Here is a 22,339-nt window from a genome sequence, read left to right on the forward strand (position 1 = left end):
TATAATAGATGTTTAGCAAACAAGTATTGTCCTTTGAGCAGGAAATTATAGATGGGTGAGGAAAGTTGAGAGCACAAGCCAGAAATGTGGGAAGAGTTATTTTCTCTGCAATTATTTCCTGCAATTCCTTTTAGAGTCATTTGGTTGCTTTGCCAAGAAACTGCATATAGTTAGTAGTTTCCTGGTTGTATTTTATGAACCAGCTTTAAACATTTGCTAAACTAATAATCAGAAGAGCACATGAGCCATGCAATCAAATTATCTTTCCTGGATGCTGCCTGCATAACTTAATACAAGAGTTACACTCTGACATTGGAGATCAGCCCCATCATTGCTAAAGAATGCAGTCATTTTCTGAGAAATTGTGTTGAACACCACTTAGGAGTTTTAACTAAGATCTCTCAGATAAGCTTTATAAACTTCTTCTAAACTCAGTTCTGAGTAACTTCATAACTATGTGGGCTTTTTAGATGTATCTCTTAGTTGGCAGCACTTAGGGTCTCTTGTAACTACAAGACTAAGTCTGAAATTCAACATTGAGCTCTAAAATGAAAATGTAGGAAGAGTGTTAAATTTTAAGAATTCCTTTTACTAATTTAGCAGAATTCTGCATCATCAGCACTCAGTCAGGTCTGTGTTGATAATGCCATGAGGGCACACTTCTTTTTTCTCTTGCTGGCATACTCCTGTGCATGCAAGTTTTCCTGAGCAATAGTCTTAGTTTGGTTCACATTTGCTGGTAATTATCAGAGAGTGTTGATCTTGTAACTCATTCAGTATTATAGAAGAGTTGAAAAAATGAGCTATACTAAGCTGGCAGAAATGCTTGGTTCTTTTTTCTATGTGTTCTGGTTGGAAGATATGGGAATGGAAAGAGGTATCTCTGAAATATCAATGTTCATTTTTCAGCATTAACAGGAAGTATCATAGTAAATGACTGAGACCACCTTTTTCAAGTAGTTTCATTTTGGAGTGAGTTTGATGTGAGACACAAAAGTACAAATCTTTATGTCAGACTGCTTACATGTGTGGATTATGGGAGCACTGAAAGATGCATCTGAAATTGAGAATCTTGTAATAATTTCATGTTTCCCTGCATTTAAAGATCAGATTGGACTTTTTTTTCCTGCTCCCTGTCAGAGGATTGATTACTATTTATCCTCTGTAAAGAAAGAAGTGGTTTTTGTTTAGTTTTTGGAGAAAAATTAAGTATTGACTAGAGTGGGAAGCCACTTCTTGCTTCTAGCATTGTAAATTTGCAAAATATGCTGGATTTTTTTTGCTATCTTAGCATTACCAGTGACTTTTGTTTTGAGCCATTCAAAGTAAATTAGAATGTGCTAAATGGGAATTTTCAAAAATAAATGAAAGAAAACCAGCATGTATTAAACCATCCTCAAGAACAGAGGGATTTTTAATTAAGGTAGTAGTGTTCTCTTTTGAAGTCCTTATTTCATTTCTTTTAATGAGTAAATTATGAAGGTTGGAGCTTTCTTACAGTGTGAAATGAATTCCATTTCTAAGGCATGTTCCCAAGTTCCCAGTGCTCTGCTCTGGGAACCTCACAGAAAGCAGCACCATGTAGTTCCCTCAGATACTGACAGAGAAGGCAAGTGACACCACCTGGGAAGGTAGACCTACCTTGTATCTATCAGAAAGCCAGCACTCAGACATCCTACAATTTTAATTTCCTTCTTATCTGTGAGAAAGTGCTCTCTCTTTTTTATGGGAGGGATGTTTCACTTGCTGAACTTTTGTTGTTGTTGTCCCCTTAACAAGAAGCAAAATGGGTTGTGGTTGTAGCTGAAACATGAATATTTCTATGGTATGACTGAATCTACTGATGGATGCCACAGGGATCTGGTCTCAGAACTTGATGGTTGGGTAATGGGTCTAATTGTAAAGTGCAAGTACAAATTCTCTAAGGAGAACCTTGAATACTCATGTATTTATTTTAAGATGATTGTTATCAATTTATATTGATTGTAGACATTCCTCAACAATAAAAACATTCATTCTTACTCCTGCTTTGCAACTGTTGGTGCACAAATGACAGAACAGCTATGTTTTTTTAGCAGGCCTATAGTGTGTTATTAATACCACGTACACACATGTATTTGCAAATATGTATATAAAGAAATATATTGTTATTGGGATGAAAAAATAAGGCAATTTAAAACATGGCAGATTCTGACTGAATGTCAAGATACTTAATTTCTCTGTATTACTTAGTATTTTATTTTGTCATGACTTTTTGTTTAGGCTGTGGGCAATGGGAGTTTCTGTTGAGGAGAACATAAAGGGCAAAGGAGAGGAAGGAAAAGGAAACAGAGTGAAAGCCAGAGGAAACTGAAGGATGAGAGATCAGGAGAGGAAGTAGAACTAGAAAGCAGTTGCTAAACTAAATGGATAGAAGATTTGGTGAAATTCAGAGAAAAGGAAAAAGTATTTTAGCTTCAGCAACAAGAGTAACTGCAGTGTGTACACTGGAAGGGACTGTGATAACTAGTTTTGGCACTAATATCAGGGTATCAGAGGACATGCCTGTGCAGTGTACTCTCTTCTGGTGTACAACACATGGCAGATTTAAATAGTTCAACTTAACTGTGCTGGGTACTGAGAACTATCAAGTCAGAGCAGCATGGGTGCTCTGTGGTCTTCTCTATCCTGCCAAAACTGCTTTGCTGTGGTATGGTAAGTAGGAAATAGTCTGTTCAGGTTTTGTAACAGGCTTATTACCAAAGCACTTCAACACCTAGTATGATAATGAAGTTTATCATTTTCCTGCTTACTACTCATGAGCTGGACCTTAAAATTGGATACTACTTTTCCAGTCTGTTCCTTCTAGTAACATTGCTGTTTGCGTGTAATACAAATTCAGAAATAAAAATTTTAGAGTATAATGTTTTTATCTTTTGCTTCATTCTTATCTTTATATGTTAAAAAAGTAATTCCTTCGTTATTTCTATGATAAATCCATTTAGGATATGGTTGAGATAAGCTTTAATGCATGTTGTCTCCCAAACTAAAATCAGTTGACTTTGACAGGATAGGATTCATTATTTGCTAAAAAAAATGCAACTCGTGATTCAAAAGCTTTTGTAGAAAGACTTAAAATGCTAGTATCCATTTAATGTGAAATGTATTTTTTCCCTCTGAAAGGCTGGATAACACCTTAGAGGAAATTATATTTAAGTTGGTGCCCGGACTTCGAGAACGTAAGTTTCTCATTTGGTTTTGGGAACTGTTTGGGTTGGTGGGGGCAATATGGCTCTTTCTAATTTTATACCTGGTATTGATTTGAAAATTCACATTGCTGTTCTTTGATGTTAACTAGAGGAACTGCAGCGAGAGATTGAATTTTGGAAGAAAAACAAACCTCAAGAAAATGGACAAGGTGATGATTTTTTCCCTTTCATCTGTGTGTTAAGTAACACTGTTTATTAAGACCAGTTTCTTCACTGACACAAGTACATTTTGTTTTTCCTGAATTCAAAGATACTACAGAAACTTGTAGTGAATCTGTGCAAATATATGGGCCTTCACATACTACTGCTTATCTATCAACCAGTTTGTTAACAAACTGTAGCTGTTTTACCATTATTTCATTTGCATTATCCTAGGCTCTCGCTTGCAACACTCTCACAATTGTCCAGCTGAATTCTTAATAGAGCAAGACAGGATTTTTCACAGAGTTTTTACAAATTTCTTTCTGTTACCAAATTTCACCATCTGTTAAGTAGGAGGTTGTCAAGAATTAGTTATGACAAGCAGTAAAACAGTTTTCCACACATGCCAAATAATTGTTTTCTATAGATCCCATAATGCTTTTTTGGTGGGCTTTTTGCTTTGTTTTTTTGCTTTGTTTTGTTTCATTTTTTGCAGTTGACCCATGAACTTTGAAACTCAGTACTGAGGTGCTAAGAGAGAACTAGACCAGATGGTTTTATGCCCCTTTAATTTGACATCAAGTTTTTAATACCATAGCCTATTTGATTTGATTTTAAAGAACTTGTGAAAGACTCTGCTAAGTTAAAAAAATAGCTATTTTCAGTAAAGGGTAACTGTCAAGTAAACATCTTATATTCTTCTGCATTCATTTCATTATAATATCTTCTTTTCAACTTTTAAATTAACATTTAATTTTCTTTTTCACAAGTTTTGTTGACTTGGACTAGGCATCCATTGTGAGGGACAATGTTATTTTCTCTATTATATAAATAAATTATGAATTGCAGAACAGTTTAGATGAAATTATATTAGTTTACTACGGTATTCTATGTAGTTTATACCTGTTCAGTTTTAAAAAATACTCAGAAAATATTTTTGTGAGATAGAGACATTTCTTGACTGTTTAGAAAATTATCTTCTGCTATATATGTAGAAAGAATCAACAGATAATTTGCAAATTTGTATAATGTGACTTACTTTTGACCAATTTACTCTTCTGGTTCTTACCTTCCTCTACTAATTTAATGATAAATCCAATAGAGATTAGTTAGTAAGTGTAGCGAGAGCTTGGATTGCTTTTTTTTGTGAATGAGAGGAAAGCACTAACTCACAGATTTTACTTGTGAGTAGCTACAGATGTATCCAACTCCGTTAGTGACTGTAGCCTGGGGCTACGGAACTTTGTCTGCAAAGTATTTGAAAGTCATTACAACTCATTGATACAAATTAAGCTATTTTCTGCCACAAACAAGCATTTAGAATCTTGCCTGGGAAGTAATTATTTGCTGAGAATAGTTTCGTTTAGAAGAGACTGTTTCAGTTGTCAATACCATGCCCTGCAATCAGATTGTCACTGTAGTTTAAGAGTCTGTCAGTTATGTCCTGTGCCACAGGTTGCAGCACAGTTCCTAACCTAAGCATCTAAGTGCTGTTAAAAAATCCCAGGACTTAAAATTTTCACATATCAGAAGGAAAAAAAAAACCAAACAATAAAGCAGATCTCAGCCATTGGTGACTCCTGTAGGAGAGTGGTTGCCAGAAAGAATTGATGAATGACAAAATGCTATGGTACAGAGAGAAAATATTCAGTGCTACTGTCCAGCCTGAAGTGAACAAATGCTTGTGACAGGTAGACTGCACCTGCTCAATTGATAAAATTTGCTTCCTGGACTTTCAGAAAAAAAGAAAAAATATCTGCAGTTTGATACTGTAAATTCTGCTCATGGAAGATGATAGGAATAAAATGTGTATATGATACACATTCAACTAAATGTGTCAATAGCTAATAGGGACTTGAGGATAAATCTTGCATAATTAGTGAAAGCTTAAAAATTCTAAGAGAGAAAAGTAATGAATACAGCTTAAAACTCTTCTTGAATATGGAAATTGAGCAAAGGCAACTAATTACTCTGTCAAGAAACTTGGTCATAGCTTGGTGTTTATTAAAGTTTACATTCCATTTTCTCATCTGAACTCTTCTAAATTCCTTTAGAATCTGGTAAGTGTAGGAAGCTAGCAGAACTTGATCTGAAAGGTTTTTTAAAAAACATGAAAGCAGCTTATTCAAGTTAATTGTGACAATGTTTTGTTCCAATAGAGAGCAGCCTTTGTTTTAAATCAAAATAAGTAAGTTGGGGATACAGAAAAGAAAGCAAAATGTGTACAATAAGATTATTATATACTGCACACTAAATCTGTAAACCTTACTCCATGTTATGGTTATTATTTACATACATTGCAGCCTTATCTAAATGTACTTGCCAGTCTTAGTATTTGAGTGCTCAACTTTGCTAAACCTTTCTAAACCATACAAGATGGTACTTTTCCAAAGAGTTAGAATTTTAACCAGGAACCAATAGAACATGTTAACAGCATTGTGAAAGAGGATAAAATTTTCTTTGCGATTATTTATATATATAATAGTAGTTTGTATAAGCTCTGCTAAAAAATACACAGACCTTTGCTCTTTTCTTATATTTTTTCTTTTTAAAAGGGAGTAAGTAAATATATGGCTATTTAGTTGTAAAATCCTTCTGGAGTTCTTCCAGTGACCTATTTAGATCTGGTCAAAAGTGGATGAAGTCTAAAGTTTGGTTTGCCTTGTGATTGCATTACAGGCACTTATCTTCACTGGATTATTGTGACAGTTAATATGAGTCGATTGGCTATGTTACTTCAATATATAAGTGTTGGTATTAGTAATTCTATTTTTTATTTAAAAACATTATTTTTGTCACTGAACTGCCACACTATACAGTAGGTTCATATGTCTGAGTGATTGTGATGCATGCAGAGTTGCAGGGTTTTAATTATTGAACATATCAGAAGTAGACAGCCATACCCAATATAGTCCATCAACTATTTTCTGTTCCATAGAAATCTGTTGTTTGCATATTGCATTAAAATTTCAGCCATGAAATTTTTTTTCCAGAGATGTTTAAGTTGGTCAGTTTAAGCATGCACTGAGTTAAAACTGTGTGAAGTTAATGTGAAGAAAAATTATGGCTCATAAAAATGCCTTATTTCCTTATATATATGATTCTTAATTACTTTATACTTAAATAATATGATCTTCATATTTTACAGATGAAAGTCCAAAAGCTGATAAACCCAAAGCAGATGAGGAGTGTGATGAGAATGAAGAAGACAAAGACTATCACAGGAGTGACCCACAGATTGCAATCTGCCTCGACTGTTTACGCAACAATGGGCAGTCAGGAGATAATGTTGTCAAAGTGAGTAGCAAACAAGCTGTGCTGTACTTATTGATGACAAAATAGCATCTTATAGGAACCAAATCATTTTATAACCATTAAAAATAAACCTGATTGTAGTGACCTGTTCCCACTGCATGCTTATTTAGTCCTTTTCTTTGAGGCATTTCAGTGCATCTTTGGAATTTTATGAAAAATACAGTTCTATACAGAAAGCCATCTGTGACAGTGGAATTTTTGTTTGTGTGTGGATTATAGTTTTGTAGCCTACAGCCTTTATGGTATGTAACTGCACTACACAACAGATTACAGCACACCACAGAGGTATTTATAAAGCTAGCTGAAGGTGAGCTGCCTCGTACCTTGAGGATTAACATGCCAGAATAAACCTGCTTATCAAATATGTGGTGCCCTGAATGACTGGGATCCAGATCTTCTGAGCTGTAAACCTGATTCTGACCCTGATGTGTTGTCTGTGGCCATGGGGAGATCACTTCAGTCTGCAAAATGTGTGGAGTAATACCTGCCAATTGGTGTTTTAAGAATTAGGGATATTGGGTTTCTATTCCTGAAGGGGATTACCTAGCATACTTAGTCTACAAGAAAGTTTTTAGGAATCACCTTAGGTTTTTACAATGTTTTATTAAATTACAAATAGAATAATAAAATGAAAAATATATTAAAGAACTTTTCTAATAAAGCTACTTGTATTTTCTAAGTGTTATGTTACATGTATAACTTTGGAGGTTCTTACCACTTCTAAGAAATGCAATATTTCTTTGACCCCCAGTGTTACTAACACAAACACATTGATTATTTAAATTCTTTTGGGGGTTTTGATGGGTTTGGTGGTGGCTGGGCTTTGGTTTTTTTCTTTCCTCCCTTCTGTATCTTTTAGAAATATCTTAAGAACCAGAGATGGGTCAAATGAAGTTGTTTGTCATCTTTTAAATTTTGAAAACAAGTGAACAAAAATGAACCTATGGTGTTGTTATGAATTAGAAGTGAATTGGTTCCTGGTTGAAAAGACTATCAGTTATAGGTGCTCCTGCACTAAAGATTGCTCACATGTTTTTTAAATTTTTATATTTCTGACATGTTTATTCTGATTTGTTGCTTTAGGGCTTAATGAAGAAATTTATCCGCTGTTCTACTCGAGTGACCGTGGGAACTATCAAAAAGTTTCTCAGCTTAAAATTAAAACTTCCAAGTTCCTATGAGGTACATTTGAAAGAAAGATGTTTTTATTTTTATTTCCCTGCAACATAATATATTTCTGTGAAATTTTATCGTGTTTGAACCCGGGTTCCCTCTTTCCAGGGATACAGGAATTTAGACTGAAGCCCAGACTATTTCTGCAGCCTGTTGTTGTACAGGAGCCAAAGGCTCCATGCAGGACAGGCTGTGTTTAGCACCAGCAGCAGCCTCCCAGCTTTGTCAGGAGTAGGGCAGAGTTAGGTTTGGTGCACAGGTTATAACGATGCATAGGAGTTTGTCATGGTGTCATGACATGCTGATCAGCCTTTTTGGTGTCATTTGGTTTTCAATCTGTCCTTAATGGCTTGTGTTACAAAGAATCTGCTTACTTTGAAATTTTGCCTTTTTTTTTTCTGAAACACAGAAAATATTATAGGTCTAGTAATGAAAATACTGTCAAACATCTGCAGTGGCAGGCAGCAGTAAGATGCTATAATACAGCTTAAAGTAGGCATTTCTCATGCTGAGATCATTGCTTTTCTCTGTATTTTGCTTTCAGTTAAGGAATGTCTGTGTACTTTGAAGCACATTTTCCTTGTAATTTCTTGGTTATTTTTAAACTGATTTTTTAAAGTTTCTTTACAATCTACTTTTTAAATGAAAATTACTATACTTCTGGTTTATATCTTTGGGTTTGAAAGAGTACTGGCATAGCAAGGTGGCCTTCAAAATACTGCACAAGGCTTTCTCTTCAAATGGATACTGTGTAGTGTAGCTAAATATAGGGAATGTTTGTCTACTGGTGATTTCATACCTCGGTAGCAGACTTCCTTCTGTCCACACTCCAAATAAAAACACAAAAGTGAATACCAGGGTACAAAATAACATATTGTCAGCATGCTGTCTTCATCCAGCTTTGATATACATGTCTGATGGTATCATTATATAATGATAGGAGTGGAAGGATTAACTCTGGAGATTCACTTAGCAGTTCCTTTAGACATTAAATTTCTGCATCCCTTTGTCTTACTGTTTGTTCTGTTGTATTTTAAGCTGGATGTACTATGCAACGGAGAAATCATGGGGAAGGATCACACTATGGAATTCATCTATATGACAAGATGGAGACTAAGAGGCGAAAACGTAAATGCTGTTACATTATTGATAAATGATGTTTTGGTGTATTTATTATAGACACTATACATGCTTTCACATCTTAGGCCCAAATATAATCTATGACCCTTCAAAAAACCCCTATTTAAAAATGCCTTCTGCATGTTTTCTGAATTTCTTATGTAAAACCCTATGGGTGAAACCCTTCAGCACATATATTGTGTAGATTCTGAAAGTTCAGAATAGTGGATGTATGATGTGTACATGTAAGTTCTGCTCAGAGTTTTAAGTCAAGTAAGTGGAAACCCAAGCCCTTGTTCTTCAGCAAATTTGCTTTTGGTGACCTTTTGAGTTATAATAGTTGGGGAATCTGCATCCAACAGTTCTTCAGTAAGAACCTGTTTTGTTCAGTCAATAAACTGAAAGTGACACAGAAAAAATTACTAGTGAAATCTAATTGTTTCTGTTAATGTTTCTGTTAATACTGCATTTATTTTTTTGGATATGCAATATAACAATAACATTCAGATAACAGCCAGATGGGTTTTCCTTGCTGCATGTGTATAAATTAGAATTGCAGTATTTAAATTTTTTAAAAGATTTTTTTTTCAGAAATTATAGTCAGTTTGGTTTTGTATTGCCTTGTATATTTTTTTATTAGAAGTCATATCCCCTTTTCTTCTCTTTCTTTTATGCATTTGTTTGTGTGTGCCTGTTGATTGGTCTTTGTAGCACATGCAAGTTTGTCTGTCATTACTAGTGGAGACTAAATTGGAGTGCAGCTAAGGTTAAGCATTTAATATACCTTAATGTACTGATCTGGAGAAAATTCCAAACTTCTTCTATTCTTTTTTTGTTTAAAGCTTCCTAGTGCTTAGAATAATAAGTGCTGGGGCATGGACAGAAAACACGGAGAAATAACACATTGCAAAGTTAACAATTCACAAGTCTCCTAAAGTTTTACCTTAATCTGAAGCTGGAGGGGGAAGGATAGATTTTGATAGGAATTAGGGAGATGATTGTATATAGGCAAGTATTTGATAAATTTGAAAGTAATATTGCGCTGAAATTTGGTGATTGCTGAAACCCCCAAGAGAGCTTTAACTAGAGTTTTTTCCAATACTGCCTTGAAACCAGTGGATGTCAGTTTGGTTTGCCATGTTGTATTTTTGTTAGCATTGGCTGTCCTATTAGGAAGTGTTGAGGCAACAATTTCAGTGATAATGGAATTTTTTCATGGCATTTCATCCTGCAGCCCTTACCTACTGCATGAAATTAGAGGCAACAGTAACTATAATCTTGCTAAAAAAAATTTGCACTAAAAATTTTCAAAAATCTCAGATCTATAGTTTTTAACATTTAGTGAATGCAAGAGTTCACATCTCCTGCTTAAGTTTGTAAGCGTATTTATATACATACAGCATAGCCAGGTATGTGTTCATCTTCTCTTTCATGTAGCTTTAAATCACTCCCCTGAAGTCAAAGATGATTAGCACCTCTAAAAAATTTAATTTTGCTGGTAATAAATCCAGTAATATCTAGGCTTCTATGATTTTGTTCTTCTCAGTGAAGTTGTAATGGTAATTAATTAACAATATCCTTCTGAATGAAGATCAAGTGAATCCATTGTCTTCATCTCTGAGCTTTTACTGCATAGCTGTGGACCTTACATGAGATAGACAAGAAAAGGGAAAAATATCCATTTATTCATTAAACAATTCCTTCCTGTTTTAAAATGAGTAAATTGATTGTAACCTTTACGTTTAAACTTTTTTTAAAAAATCAATAAATGGTAAATGTGTATGTCCAGCTGTGGATGCCTCTTATCTGATCAGAAAATCATCTCCTCCGCAGTTTCGGTGTCAGAACTGCTCATCTTCGCAAGTCTGCTCACAGGATGGCACTTTGTATCAGGTAAGAGGCACTCACAACTGTGCATACTGCAGTCACCAAGGTCCTGTCAGCACTCCATTGTTGTTCAGCTTGTGGAGCTTTTACAGTTCCTCTCCATAAAGTGCTAAAACTCTGTGAGCAAGGTCTGAGCATTTTCATTCCTGCAGCACAAATTTTATTCAAAGGATTTAGGAGTTTGTCTTCTGTGCCATAGGCCAGTTTTTGTCTGTGATTTTTTTTGAAAGATTCTGTTCTATAGGTTGATATGCCTATCAGCCTCAAAGGATTATCTACCTCTTGCTATCTCATTACTCTAACTAAGCAGTATTGGGCAGTCACTGGCAAGGGATCAAAAATTAAGAGTGTGAATTAAGAGACTACACTGGTTTCATCTCTTTGTGGGAATTCATATGTCCTTTTTGATGGAGTAAAAAAAATGTTAGATTTCTCTAAACTCCTTTTCATATTTTTAAAATCAGAAACTGAATAATCTCTAGAAGCACAACCTCCAGAACCTGCAAACTGAAGCTGATTTCTAAATTTCAGTGACCAATCTGCTTCCTTGAAACAGTATTTCAGCTTTTCCTCACTGAGAATTTTGATTTGAACTTATTTCTAAAAGTTACTTTGCAACTTTGGAATACTATTTTTGTCTTGAGGAAAAATTAGAGCTAGTGGTAGAGGGTCACTCCTCACTAGTGGTGGAAGTGAACTACTGCACTCATGCTTCCTTCAATAATTACAATTGTCCCAGCATAGTGCATTTGATTTGTACAGTTTTGTGATTTTGTTTGCTAAAACACTGAGCCTCACTGGTTTACTTGGCAATTTCAGTATGGTGATTTCTCTGTCTCTCCCTGCGTGCACTTCCAATTAGATTTGCACACATTTAGAGACAATTTATATACTCAAAGTCAAAATTTGAAACACTATTTAAATGAAATGGTATTCATGTCCTGTGCAAAGAAAAAATTAATCAGAGACCAAGTAATTTGTGATACCACAGATACATTTTTGTTAATTGCACATGCAGACTACATGTGGTACTTCCTGTCTTCTCTCCTAAATACTCCTGGTACTGTTAATACCTCTGGGTTTACCTTGTGATTTCTCTGAACTCCAGTTTGTAAATCTCCTGCAAGTGCTATCACATTTAGTTCTGGTGATATTTTACTACCATGGCATGGAAAGTTTATTAACCCTGTAGGTCTCTGGGGCTATATCTTTGTTTCTTCATCTCTGTTGCATTTGAAGAATGAAGCAAAATGTTTCTGGTTTTAATGATAGCTTCTGTAATAATTCTTTGTATTTCCAAATTTGGAATTTAGAAAAACTTACATTAGCTTTGCCTCTGTTGTATGGTGGGGAGGTATTAAGGTCATACAGCTGCTGAGACAAAGAGATTTGCCAGGGTTTTATGCTATAGAAAATACCCAGTATGCTAATGAAGAAGAAGGCTTGAGACAAATGAAATGCTGACAGACGGAAAAATAAGAGGTTTGAGCAACAAGTGCCCAGATATTCTACAGCCCTTTTGGGAAACCCATCCATTCTTCCCTGCCATTCCACAACTTCTATCCAATTTAGGGACCCAAGAGGTTGATTTTCTTTTTTTTTGTTTGCTTTGTTGTTTTTTTTTTCTCAGTAGGAATCAATAAAAACTTATCACTAGATCTGAGGTTAAGGAGTTTGGATCTGGGGAGAAGGCCATCTCTCAGAAAACCAGCTGACAGCAGTTTGACCTTTTTTTGTAGTCTAGCTATGGAACCTCTGTATATAAATTTCCAAGTACATCACCTGTAAATATACTTTGGTTTAGAAAGTATAAAATGTCAAGTTTGCTTTTTATCAAACACAGCAACACAGAAAACAGACTTGTTTGAGCACTCCCAAGTATAAATATAATAAAACATAAATATTGAAATATATAAAAGCAGATACAGAAACTGTGTATCAGTGACAAATAGCTAATAGATTTGAAGTACAGGGATGAATTTACATTGTCATATACATCTGTCTTAGAGATAAGATTTGGCTATTCTTAAGGTAGTCTTTAATTGCATTTTCTTTGTATTGTTTATGAATCATGTCTTCATGCTTTCTTGTCTGTTTTTGTTGTTCTTTTTCCCTTGCTGTTTTCAGTCTTACCCTATGGTACTTCAGTATCGACCTAGAATTGACTTCGGTTAGACCAAAGGGCCAGATCCCACTGAGATGAATCCTGCACTATTTGTTTACCCATCGACAGATTGCACAATGAATGGATGTGCCTGGATTGGGGGGACACAGCCAGAATTTCAGCATGCAAATAAGGACATTGTCTTTCTTAAAATTGTCAGTTGCATCTCTGTTGTTTCTATTAGAGCAAGCCAAGTGCCATTCTGCTACTGAAATGTGCATAAGATATTTGTGTATCTTAAGAGTGTGCTGCAAATCATAGCCAAAATCATGAAGTGTACAGTCAAGACTCAAAACCTATGGAATATTTTTGCTTGCGTGTTAGAAAACTTTTCTGGTCCTACTATTGATTACACTAGCAAAATGGCAGAGTGCTCATTCATGTGGTGTTGCAGTTTCACACACTTACTACTTTACTGAATATTGTTGTTTAAATCATAGAGTACTGTAAAAATAACTAAGGATTATACCTTGACAATATTTTGTACAGAAAATATATTTTAAAAAGTGGTGATTAGGCCACTACCTTTTCCTTGATAAGGTTCTCATGGGTCCAGGTATAGCTCACTCATGAGTGTGCAACAGTCCTTTTGCAGTGAATGAAGATTAATTACACTGAACAAGAGGTGTAGAACATGGTAATTCAAAATACTAATTTTAAATCTTAAAATTGCTAATATTGCTTGAAAGCATTGTAGCCTTTGTGATTGCACTTTCCATGGTTTCCCTGAAGTTTGGAATTTGGGATACTAGCTATTTTTGGAAAAATGGCTTCTGGTCAGATTACATTTCTTCTAATAAAACCTCCATTAAATGAAGGTAAAATAATACAAATATCTATGGAACAACTAAATTCCTCTACAAAATTATGGCCAAGGCAAAATTTTTCATAATTACTACTTTTCATAACAAATATTTTCTTTTAAGATTGAATAGAGGTCTATAATATACTAAGACAAAATAATATATAGCTTTAATGACATTACTGTATCTCTTGTGACTATCTGGAGTTTAGAATTCATTATAGAAATTTTCATTAGTTAAGTCACAGCATAAAACTATTTCCATAAAATTAGAGGTAATGCAATACTGAAGATTAGCAGTCTGACCAAAATAATTCTTCAGGTCACCTTTTTTTATCTAAGACCTGGTTGTGCTGGATAAAAAGTGATTGTTGCCTTAGGTATTACAAGCATATTGGTTCTAGTATGGGATGTTCCTTGGGGTTTTTGGTAATGTTGCAGGGAGCATAGCAGTGTTTATGTTTTCTGTCTTCTGTTGTCTTTGCTTAAAAGTCAGTTGAGTTTTTCTGATCAGATTCTCTGGTGATACTTACAGTTCAGTCATGTTATGTAATTTCTACTTAGTACATGCCTGCTAGTGTTGTAGATAACTATTTACTTTCCTTATGCCTTTTGCATACAGCAAAAAGGAACCAAATCAATTTTTCACAAGCTACTGTAGAGTGAACTGATCATTCTTAGATAGACAAAGTGAAAAATCTTTCTTGGGATCAAATACAAAAGATAGATGTAAGGCTTTGTAAGTTTATGTTCATGTACAGTAGTATGTTCTGTAGGAGAAATAAGCAGGTTGTGGATTAGGTCTGGCCCCTTTAACGTTGTTAAGCATTCTAACATTGGTGACTTGAGGAATCCCATGAACTTGGGTTGAATCCTACCACTGCACTCCAAAGCCCATATGACATGCAGAAATCAAGATGCTGTCAATAGCAGTCTGCTAAGGAACCCTGCCATTACAGGTCAAGGTTGCACATACTGTGGAATGCCAGTGGAACTGGGGAAGGAAGATGTTTAGGGAGAAGCTGCTGCCCCTTTCTGCAGTGTGCTGGCCAGCACAGGCCCTGCTTTGCCCAGAAACAGGCAGGGGGGACGTGCTGGCTGCTGGGAGCAGACATCCTGCTGCCCACCCAGCCTGTGATGCGCTACCTGACAGAAAGAAGATGCTTCTTGTAGGGAGGGCCCTTCTCTGCAGAGTCTCTAGGGAAAAATAGATTCTTCTTGTATATAGAAGTCCACCTCATGGAGCAGCTTGGAAGAGCAGAGCATGCTTTCTGATTGAAAATCATTCTTCTCTTTAATATATACAGTTGTTTTGTACAGTAGAAATAGGATATGATTTGTAAATATTTACATGCACATACCAATTACACCTTAAAATTTTTATATATTTCATGTGTTTTTTACCAGAATTTTCACTGTAAATTTGCTTGACATAAAACACCTGTTTCAGTTTCCCAAAACTAATGCTAGGATGCTTAAACATAATTTCTGCTTGGTTCGCAGCACAATTTTTTTCTCAACAATTGTGTTTGCTGTTTTGAAAAAATTTGAACAGACTTGTTGTAAAAAGACAGGAACATACAAGTGTTAATCCATCCGCCAAACAGGACCCTTGGAATAGCACTATTTTACCTTGGCGGTGGAATGGCAACTAATAGAAGCTTTTTTGACTGTTTGACAACTTCCTATATTCATAATTCAGAGAATCATGAATTTTCTCAGTCAGAGATGGACATTGGTTTTGATTCCTCGTATTTTCTTGATGCAAGTTAAAGCTGGATTACAGAAGGCGAATCTTCATTTTGAGCATGGAAAATACTGACAGATCTGAACCGACGTTCCCAGCTGTGAATGGCGGCATTAAATGCATGAACTAACCACCTACACTTTCTGCATTTCTGGTTTGATGGCATGGGGCCTGAGTGCTGCTATAGTTTAATCATTTTTTTTAAAGTAAAGTGCCAGTGAAATACATATCTTAACTGGGCAGCTTGTTCAACACAGGCACTGCCTTCTTTACAGGAAATTTTCACTCATATAGTACATAAGTGCCATGCCTCCACAGATACACAGATTTATTTATTTGTGCCAATTAAGAGTATCTGAGCACCATAGGAATATGAGAATGCATGTGCAGATTCCTGTGTGCCAAAGATGGGGTAAAGTGAAATGAGTACCTAGGCATTCCCTTCAGACTGCACCATATGCCATGCTAGAACTGATGCCTGGATAAAGTCACACATTCTGAGCATTTCCATGACAAGGTGTCACCACTGCATCCTTGTAAAACATAAGAATATAAAATAAGTGTTGCTGCCACTGTGTTTCTATGACTTTTCCATATTAGCAGTATCTAACTGCAGAGGGACCTAAAAAATTCTGCACTACTACCTAACCTTGCTGTCCCTTATTTAGCACTTTTGGTGCTGCTTGGATTTTTTTCCCCTAGAAGTGAAAAGCTCATTAATGAAAATCATAAACAACTTTTTTTCGAGCATAGCTGGTTGCTGCATTTATCAAGTAACAAGCCATCAGCTAGAATTTAGAAACAAGATCTGTAATATCTCAAACAATATGGAATTAGATGATTAATTAGTAAATGTATCTTCCATGATGCATTACTACATTCCTGGTAGCTAAGGGCCTCGTCCTGTGAAGGAATTTTTTCATGAAATACCAAATAAGATTGCTACAATAACTGAAGTGACTCATCACTGTAGTTGGTATTGTTCACATGAAAGCTTTGGGGATTTGGGTCCTAGGAGTCTGCAGTGCAAGAAGTATATTGTGCATACTCAGCCAGCTTGCAGTTATGCAAAAAAAAAGTTACACAAGTATTATCTTGACTTTACTGAAAATGTTACACAAAGTGAAGTGCCTGATTACTAATACAGAATACCTTTTAAGCCCATTATTTTCATTTGACAGGGTAATATTTGCTTCTGAATTTTATCTATGGTCTTAATATTTTCAGCAAGACTATATCATAAGCATACTCTATTGAGAAGCTTTCATGGGAAAAGAGGATAAAAAGAAATGTGTTCTTTTAGAGTTAAAACCAGCCTTTCTCAGTAGAAATTATATTAAAATAATAATAATAATTAAAATAAGTACTTTTATGTTGAAAATATTCCATTTTCTGCATGAGGAACCCATTAATCCTGGATCTTCGTCTTTTTGTCTCCATAGGTTTCAGCAGCTTGTCTTGACTTTTCTGCTCTTATCACAAACAGTTCTAGTGTGTCTGCAGGAGAAAAGAGACTGATCCCATCCCATTCCATTTAGATATAAGCTAGGCTCTTACTGCAGACAAAATAATGGTCCAGAGTTCCATCTCATCTCTCCCATGAATAACTGGTGTACATGACTTAGTGAGAGAAGTAAACAATTTTTTCTTCCCTGCTGTTTAAAAAAAATAGGCCATGGCTTAGTCCTTTAATTGAACTAATCACTGAGTTGAATTTTTTGTTGTTTTTTTTTTCATATAACTGCAGACAAGAGGTATTTATTCACTGACCAGAAAAAAAATATTCTTAATTCACTGATCAAACTCATTTTTGTTCTGGAAAAGTGCAAAGGCAATTAAGACTTACATCCTTATCCAAGAGTTTGGTCCAGTTGCATCTCTTAATCTGGCAGATTGAAAGCATCTCTTAGCTTCCTCTAAAAATGCATATATCATGCTGCATATTCCCTTCTCATTTTACTTCAGGCTCTGTTGACTTCTTATTTTTCTCAGTTAAAATGTCATAACAGGCACCCTCTCTCCAGTAATTAATTCTATGTTCTTAGACATCTTTTGACCATTCCCATACTGCATCCCATTTCCTACCCAAAAGTCAAAACATTAAGGACTTATAAAGGTGAAATTGCACATGAGGTGTCAGCTCACAGGTTGCATTTATCAGACAGCTCTCATGGATTTCAGCAGTTTTCACAGCTCTGCATTTTCAATCCTTCACAGTCAATTTGAGCAAGGTCATGCTTCTATACAGGTTTCAGCTAAAAACACTTCTTTGAGGAGGGATTGTAGCCTACTGGAGTGTGTTCCAGGATGAGTTCCAAAACATGAGGGGATTGATTCACCTGAAGGAAATGTGAAAACTTCCAACTGCACATTTACCTCTAATTTTGTCACATAGGTGTTGTCTGACCTTCAGACCTCAGCTGAAACATCCCTTGCAGGAATGTCCTTCAAAAGATGATTTTACAGTATTTAATTTTTTTTTCATAAGGAGATGTACCTATTGATCTTTTCTACCTTCTGTCTGCACTGTCTGTAGGTCAGATTAAAACCTTAGGTTGCAGAATAGGAAATTAATTAATTAATTCCCAAAAGATCCTTCTATCCAAGGTATGTGCCATAAATCTTTTGCATTTGGGTACCTTTTTTAACTTAGGTCTCTGTGGTCCTGGAGTGGGGCAGTGAAGCAGAGGAGCTCTGTACATGGGTAGAGATGTCCAGGCTATCTTTTGTATTTGCAGAAGGAGACAAAGTTTGGTAAGCTCAGGATGGAGGAGAAATTCTGGAATGAGAGATGTCTGTAGAGCAGTAGATTTTGCTGTTACATTCATTTTAACCAAAGATAGGCATTGGTTTGACTTTCCTTGCTTTGCTGAACCATTAGGTCCTCTTCTTTCAAGTAACTTCTACTTGTATTTTTAGGACATGCTTCTAACACTGCTGACAGTTGACAGGATGAGGTGAACAGAAGTAGCTACTGTGCATTTTCCTTTTTCCTTATGACAGTCAGTGCAAAGCAAAGAGTTGAGAGAAGGTTACTCTACAATATACAAAATAGCTGCACAGTAAAATGGTTTTGCTGCTAGTTAACATACTGAGGGTTTTATTACAAATGAAGTTGTAATGAAGATGGTTATTGTCAAAGTGCAAGGCACATATTTTGTAATGGTATTCTACTCTTAAAATTCAGTTTTGTATTATATTGAGTATGGTAGATATTGTTCTTGTCTCCTGAATTCTGTTGTGGTAAAATGAAACATGCTCCATTTTTACTGGAAAAATATCACACACTTATTGATTTAAAATTAGTCTTTGTTGTCAGATACTTAGTTTGTTCTTAAAAACTAGGGTTTTTTAAAAATAAACTATTTTTATGGATAATCTGGTTGCCTGATAGTTTTAAGGGACCTATTTAATACCAAAGGTAATGCCACCCAGAAATGAACTTGGAATATGACATTGACACTTTGCTGGAGAGCCTAAATGGTCAAGAGGTACCTGGAGCCAGTCAAGCAGAGCTGGACCAGTGGTAGTTGTCTGTGTCACCAAGCTGAAGGGTTAGGCACACCTAGCAGTTTCCAAAACAAATCAGAAATGAAAGAAACAACAGGAATAGCATTGAGGTTTAGTCAACAGACATAGAGTAGCTCTGAGTCCCAGCTCGTGCTCCTGAGGAAAAGCACAAAGGCTTGCATTTACTGATGTGTCTGCTATACCTGGCCTGTGAACTAACAAAAAACTCAGTGTGCTGTCAATCCTGTAAACCTTCCAAAGCACAAAATAGTCACCAAGCTACTTTTGGGGTTTCTAGTTGTAGTTCAGTGATATTTTGGAGGATGGAAAGGACAGATTTGGAGGATAATGAGAAGATATTAAGTATGTTTTACAGATTTTTATAGCTATTTTTTTAGCAAATGGCATTGCTGTCCTTGATGTGAGACCATTGATTAGTAAGAAGTGATTATTTTACTTGTGAAGTATAAAACAGAGAGAATAAAAAAATCCAAATTATCTTGATTTCCCTTTCCAGGATAGTGGCTAACTACACTGGAAAGTAATAGGTCAATATAATTATTTAGCTGGCTGAAAGATTTCATTCTAATACTTACTGATCATATTTTTTTCTCAAATAGAAGCTTCTTAGCACAAACATGAAGCAATGCATCATTTTTTCCCTTATTGCAGACTTAACTATTGAAAGGAAAGTATTTTGCATTTTTTTTAAATTAATGCAAAGCCTGAATTGTTGGATGTTCCAGGCTACTGAATAGATGATATAGAGTTACTCTCAATGGATTTTTTGGGGGTGGGGGCCTAAGTGTCCTTATATAAGCTGTGATCCAAGTAAAAAGAAAGGAGCCTATGGTGAGCAGTAATAATGTTCTAATGCTTCCTTGCATTTGATCAGTGGTTACCAGTTTTTAATAAAGCAGCCCTCACAGTACTTAGGAGCTCATAGAACATATTGTGATCTTACGTTGCTAATTTGTTTTAAAATATGAAATGTTTTAAGCTTTTTGTCAAAAGTGATAACATCCTATTACAAATAAACCTTTTTGTGGTTGTAAAATTTAGCTTATAAATCATTCAAATTGAAGTGAAAAAAACACAGGTCATTGTTAATGACAGTCTATCCTACTCTTACGAATATATGTATTTTTGTAAAGGAAAAGCACTTGTAGATATTTAATCAGTCCAATATCTATCTATGATAATGTTTTGGAAAAAAAAGAAGAAAACAAAATGCTGCTTAGAGAATCACTTACTTATTTTTTATTTTTTGTGCTCAAATGCAATTTCTTTTGATTTATGGAATGTTTATTCTGTGTGAAGCTGTATAGTTAGTACAGCTGGGCTAAATGCATTTCTCACATTAATCAGTTGTATCTGACTATGATAATACATTGTGTCCAACCAGAAAGCAATTGCAAAACACAGGCTTGTGGTGCTGTTTTTCATCTTTGATATTAGCTTCATCCTGCCTTATAACTTTTCTACTTCATAATAAGTATAAAAAATGCTAATCATTTTTTGTGCTGCATGTGTTTCAATGGACATTTCAGGGTATATCTGGCTGTTTAGTTGAATCTTACTATGTTACTAATATTCTTTATAAGATGACAGAATTTTACATACAGTGTTTAATAAAGAGTCCCCTCGATGAAAAAGTGTGCAAGATTAGTCAAGTTTAATACTTGCCTTCCTTCAAAGGAAGCTGCTGTTGGGTACATGCATGGAATGTGAGGGCATCACTAAAGATGCTGAGAATTTGGGCTAATACTATTTTTTAAAATTCAGAATAAATTCACTTCTGATAATATTTTGCAGCTAATTGAAACCTCACTTTCAACTGTGTTTTGATTCATCATAATGCATTAACACAGTTTCAGGGAAGAAAAAACACGTAAAGAATTCTATTAAAGTACAGTAAAGAGTGGCAACCATATTTGTTTGTGTACATATTAGTGTACAATCCAAAATCTCTTTACTTATTTCAGTGGGATTCTACAGAGATCTACTTCATGGGCCTGATGCTCCGTTAAGTTCTCCAGCTTGAACTCAGTAGAGTGACTTTCTATAATTATCCTTGTAGCTGAGACGTGAAATGAGCCAGGCTTCCCACTTCCTCACTTAATTTCCTTTCATGGGTGACTAATATTGCTTAAATTTACTCTTATTATATTAACCTTCTCATGAGTAAGTTTTGCAATAATGTGTACACTAGCAGTAGAATTCATTGGTGGGAACTCAGCTGAGTAAATACTTGTGTCCTTGACAAACTGGGGGAGAATTTGACTCAGATTATAAACATTTGGAATGGCATTCTCTCATTTATGTTCATGCTTTGCAAAGATCTGCAGTTGATCAGGATTTGATATGTTTTATTACATGAACATTGCTCATTTTTATAATTTTTGTTAAGAGCTAATTTCTGTAGTAATTCATTAGGGTCAACATCTCAGGGTCCACAAAGTAGTAGTTTAAAATCCATTTGATCTGAGTGCAATACCAGCGCTGCATGCTTGTATGTTTTGAAGAACCAAATATGTTGTGTTTTGAAGTACTTTTAAAAAGCACTGTAAATTTCACCCAGTTCTACCAAAGGAATGTGAGGAGTTTTTAAATCTGGAATCTGAGTGTGGCCCTAGAAAAAGTGAGACATTTATAACTGAGTCAGCCCTAGTGACCAATTTTCCATTTAGGGACAGGAAGTGCTGTACTTGGGGTTTTTTGGCAAAACCTCGTGGTCGTGCCTCTTGATGTAGAGTGAAACCTGTTCAAATCTGCATCCACATTTGTAAGCAAGATTTATTTTGAAACAACAGCTCATGCAAAGCCTGTGAGTGGGCCTCTAGAACTTGTGTATAAATGTATCAGATATGTAGTGATATTTCTAACAGTGAACTACCTGTATGGCTCAGTACTGGTGATGCTAAATTGGTGTTCCATGCTAATGTCAAGAGGGTTTACAGCACCTTTATAATGGATGATAACAAACAACAATTTGGCCTGACCTGTATGCTGCAAGATGCCTCTAGCCCAGTTGGATTAATTTTATGAAAAATCTAGATGAGCAAGAAGTATAACTAATCTGCTTACTAGCACTGAATTGCTCCTTTCTCAAAGCAATAAATATATTCATGTTGTAACATCTGTTGTGCAGCCTACAATACGAGTTGTTTTGTTGCATTGTTTCTATATAATTTATTTTGTGCAATAAAAAAATCTCTGGTTTTATCTGACTT

The 22,339-nt window shown here is 35.3% G+C and overlaps 1 protein-coding gene across 7 annotated transcripts in view; it reads left to right on the forward strand.

The window, feature by feature from the left end:
* PCGF5 (polycomb group ring finger 5) overlaps positions 1-22,336 on the forward strand; it is a 65,666-nt gene extending 43,330 nt beyond the window's left edge. For 6 of the 7 annotated variants that reach the window (XM_014275684.3, XM_014275685.3, XM_026799584.2 and 3 more), the window contains 7 exons: positions 3,163-3,218; positions 3,338-3,397; positions 6,538-6,686; positions 7,788-7,886; positions 8,916-9,005; positions 10,830-10,889; positions 13,011-22,336. In XM_014275684.3, coding sequence (XP_014131159.1) covers positions 3,163-3,218; positions 3,338-3,397; positions 6,538-6,686; positions 7,788-7,886; positions 8,916-9,005; positions 10,830-10,889; positions 13,011-13,058 — 562 coding nt within the window. In that variant the 3' untranslated portion in view covers positions 13,059-22,336. The remainder of the gene's footprint in view (positions 1-3,162; positions 3,219-3,337; positions 3,398-6,537; positions 6,687-7,787; positions 7,887-8,915; positions 9,006-10,829; positions 10,890-13,010) is intronic. The other variant, XM_014275687.3, reaches the window with a different exon arrangement.
* Positions 22,337-22,339: the final 3 nt, after the last annotated feature.

Source organism: Zonotrichia albicollis, chromosome 7 (genome assembly GCF_047830755.1).
Source record: "Zonotrichia albicollis isolate bZonAlb1 chromosome 7, bZonAlb1.hap1, whole genome shotgun sequence".
NCBI classification, from domain to species: Eukaryota; Metazoa; Chordata; class Aves; order Passeriformes; family Passerellidae; genus Zonotrichia; species Zonotrichia albicollis.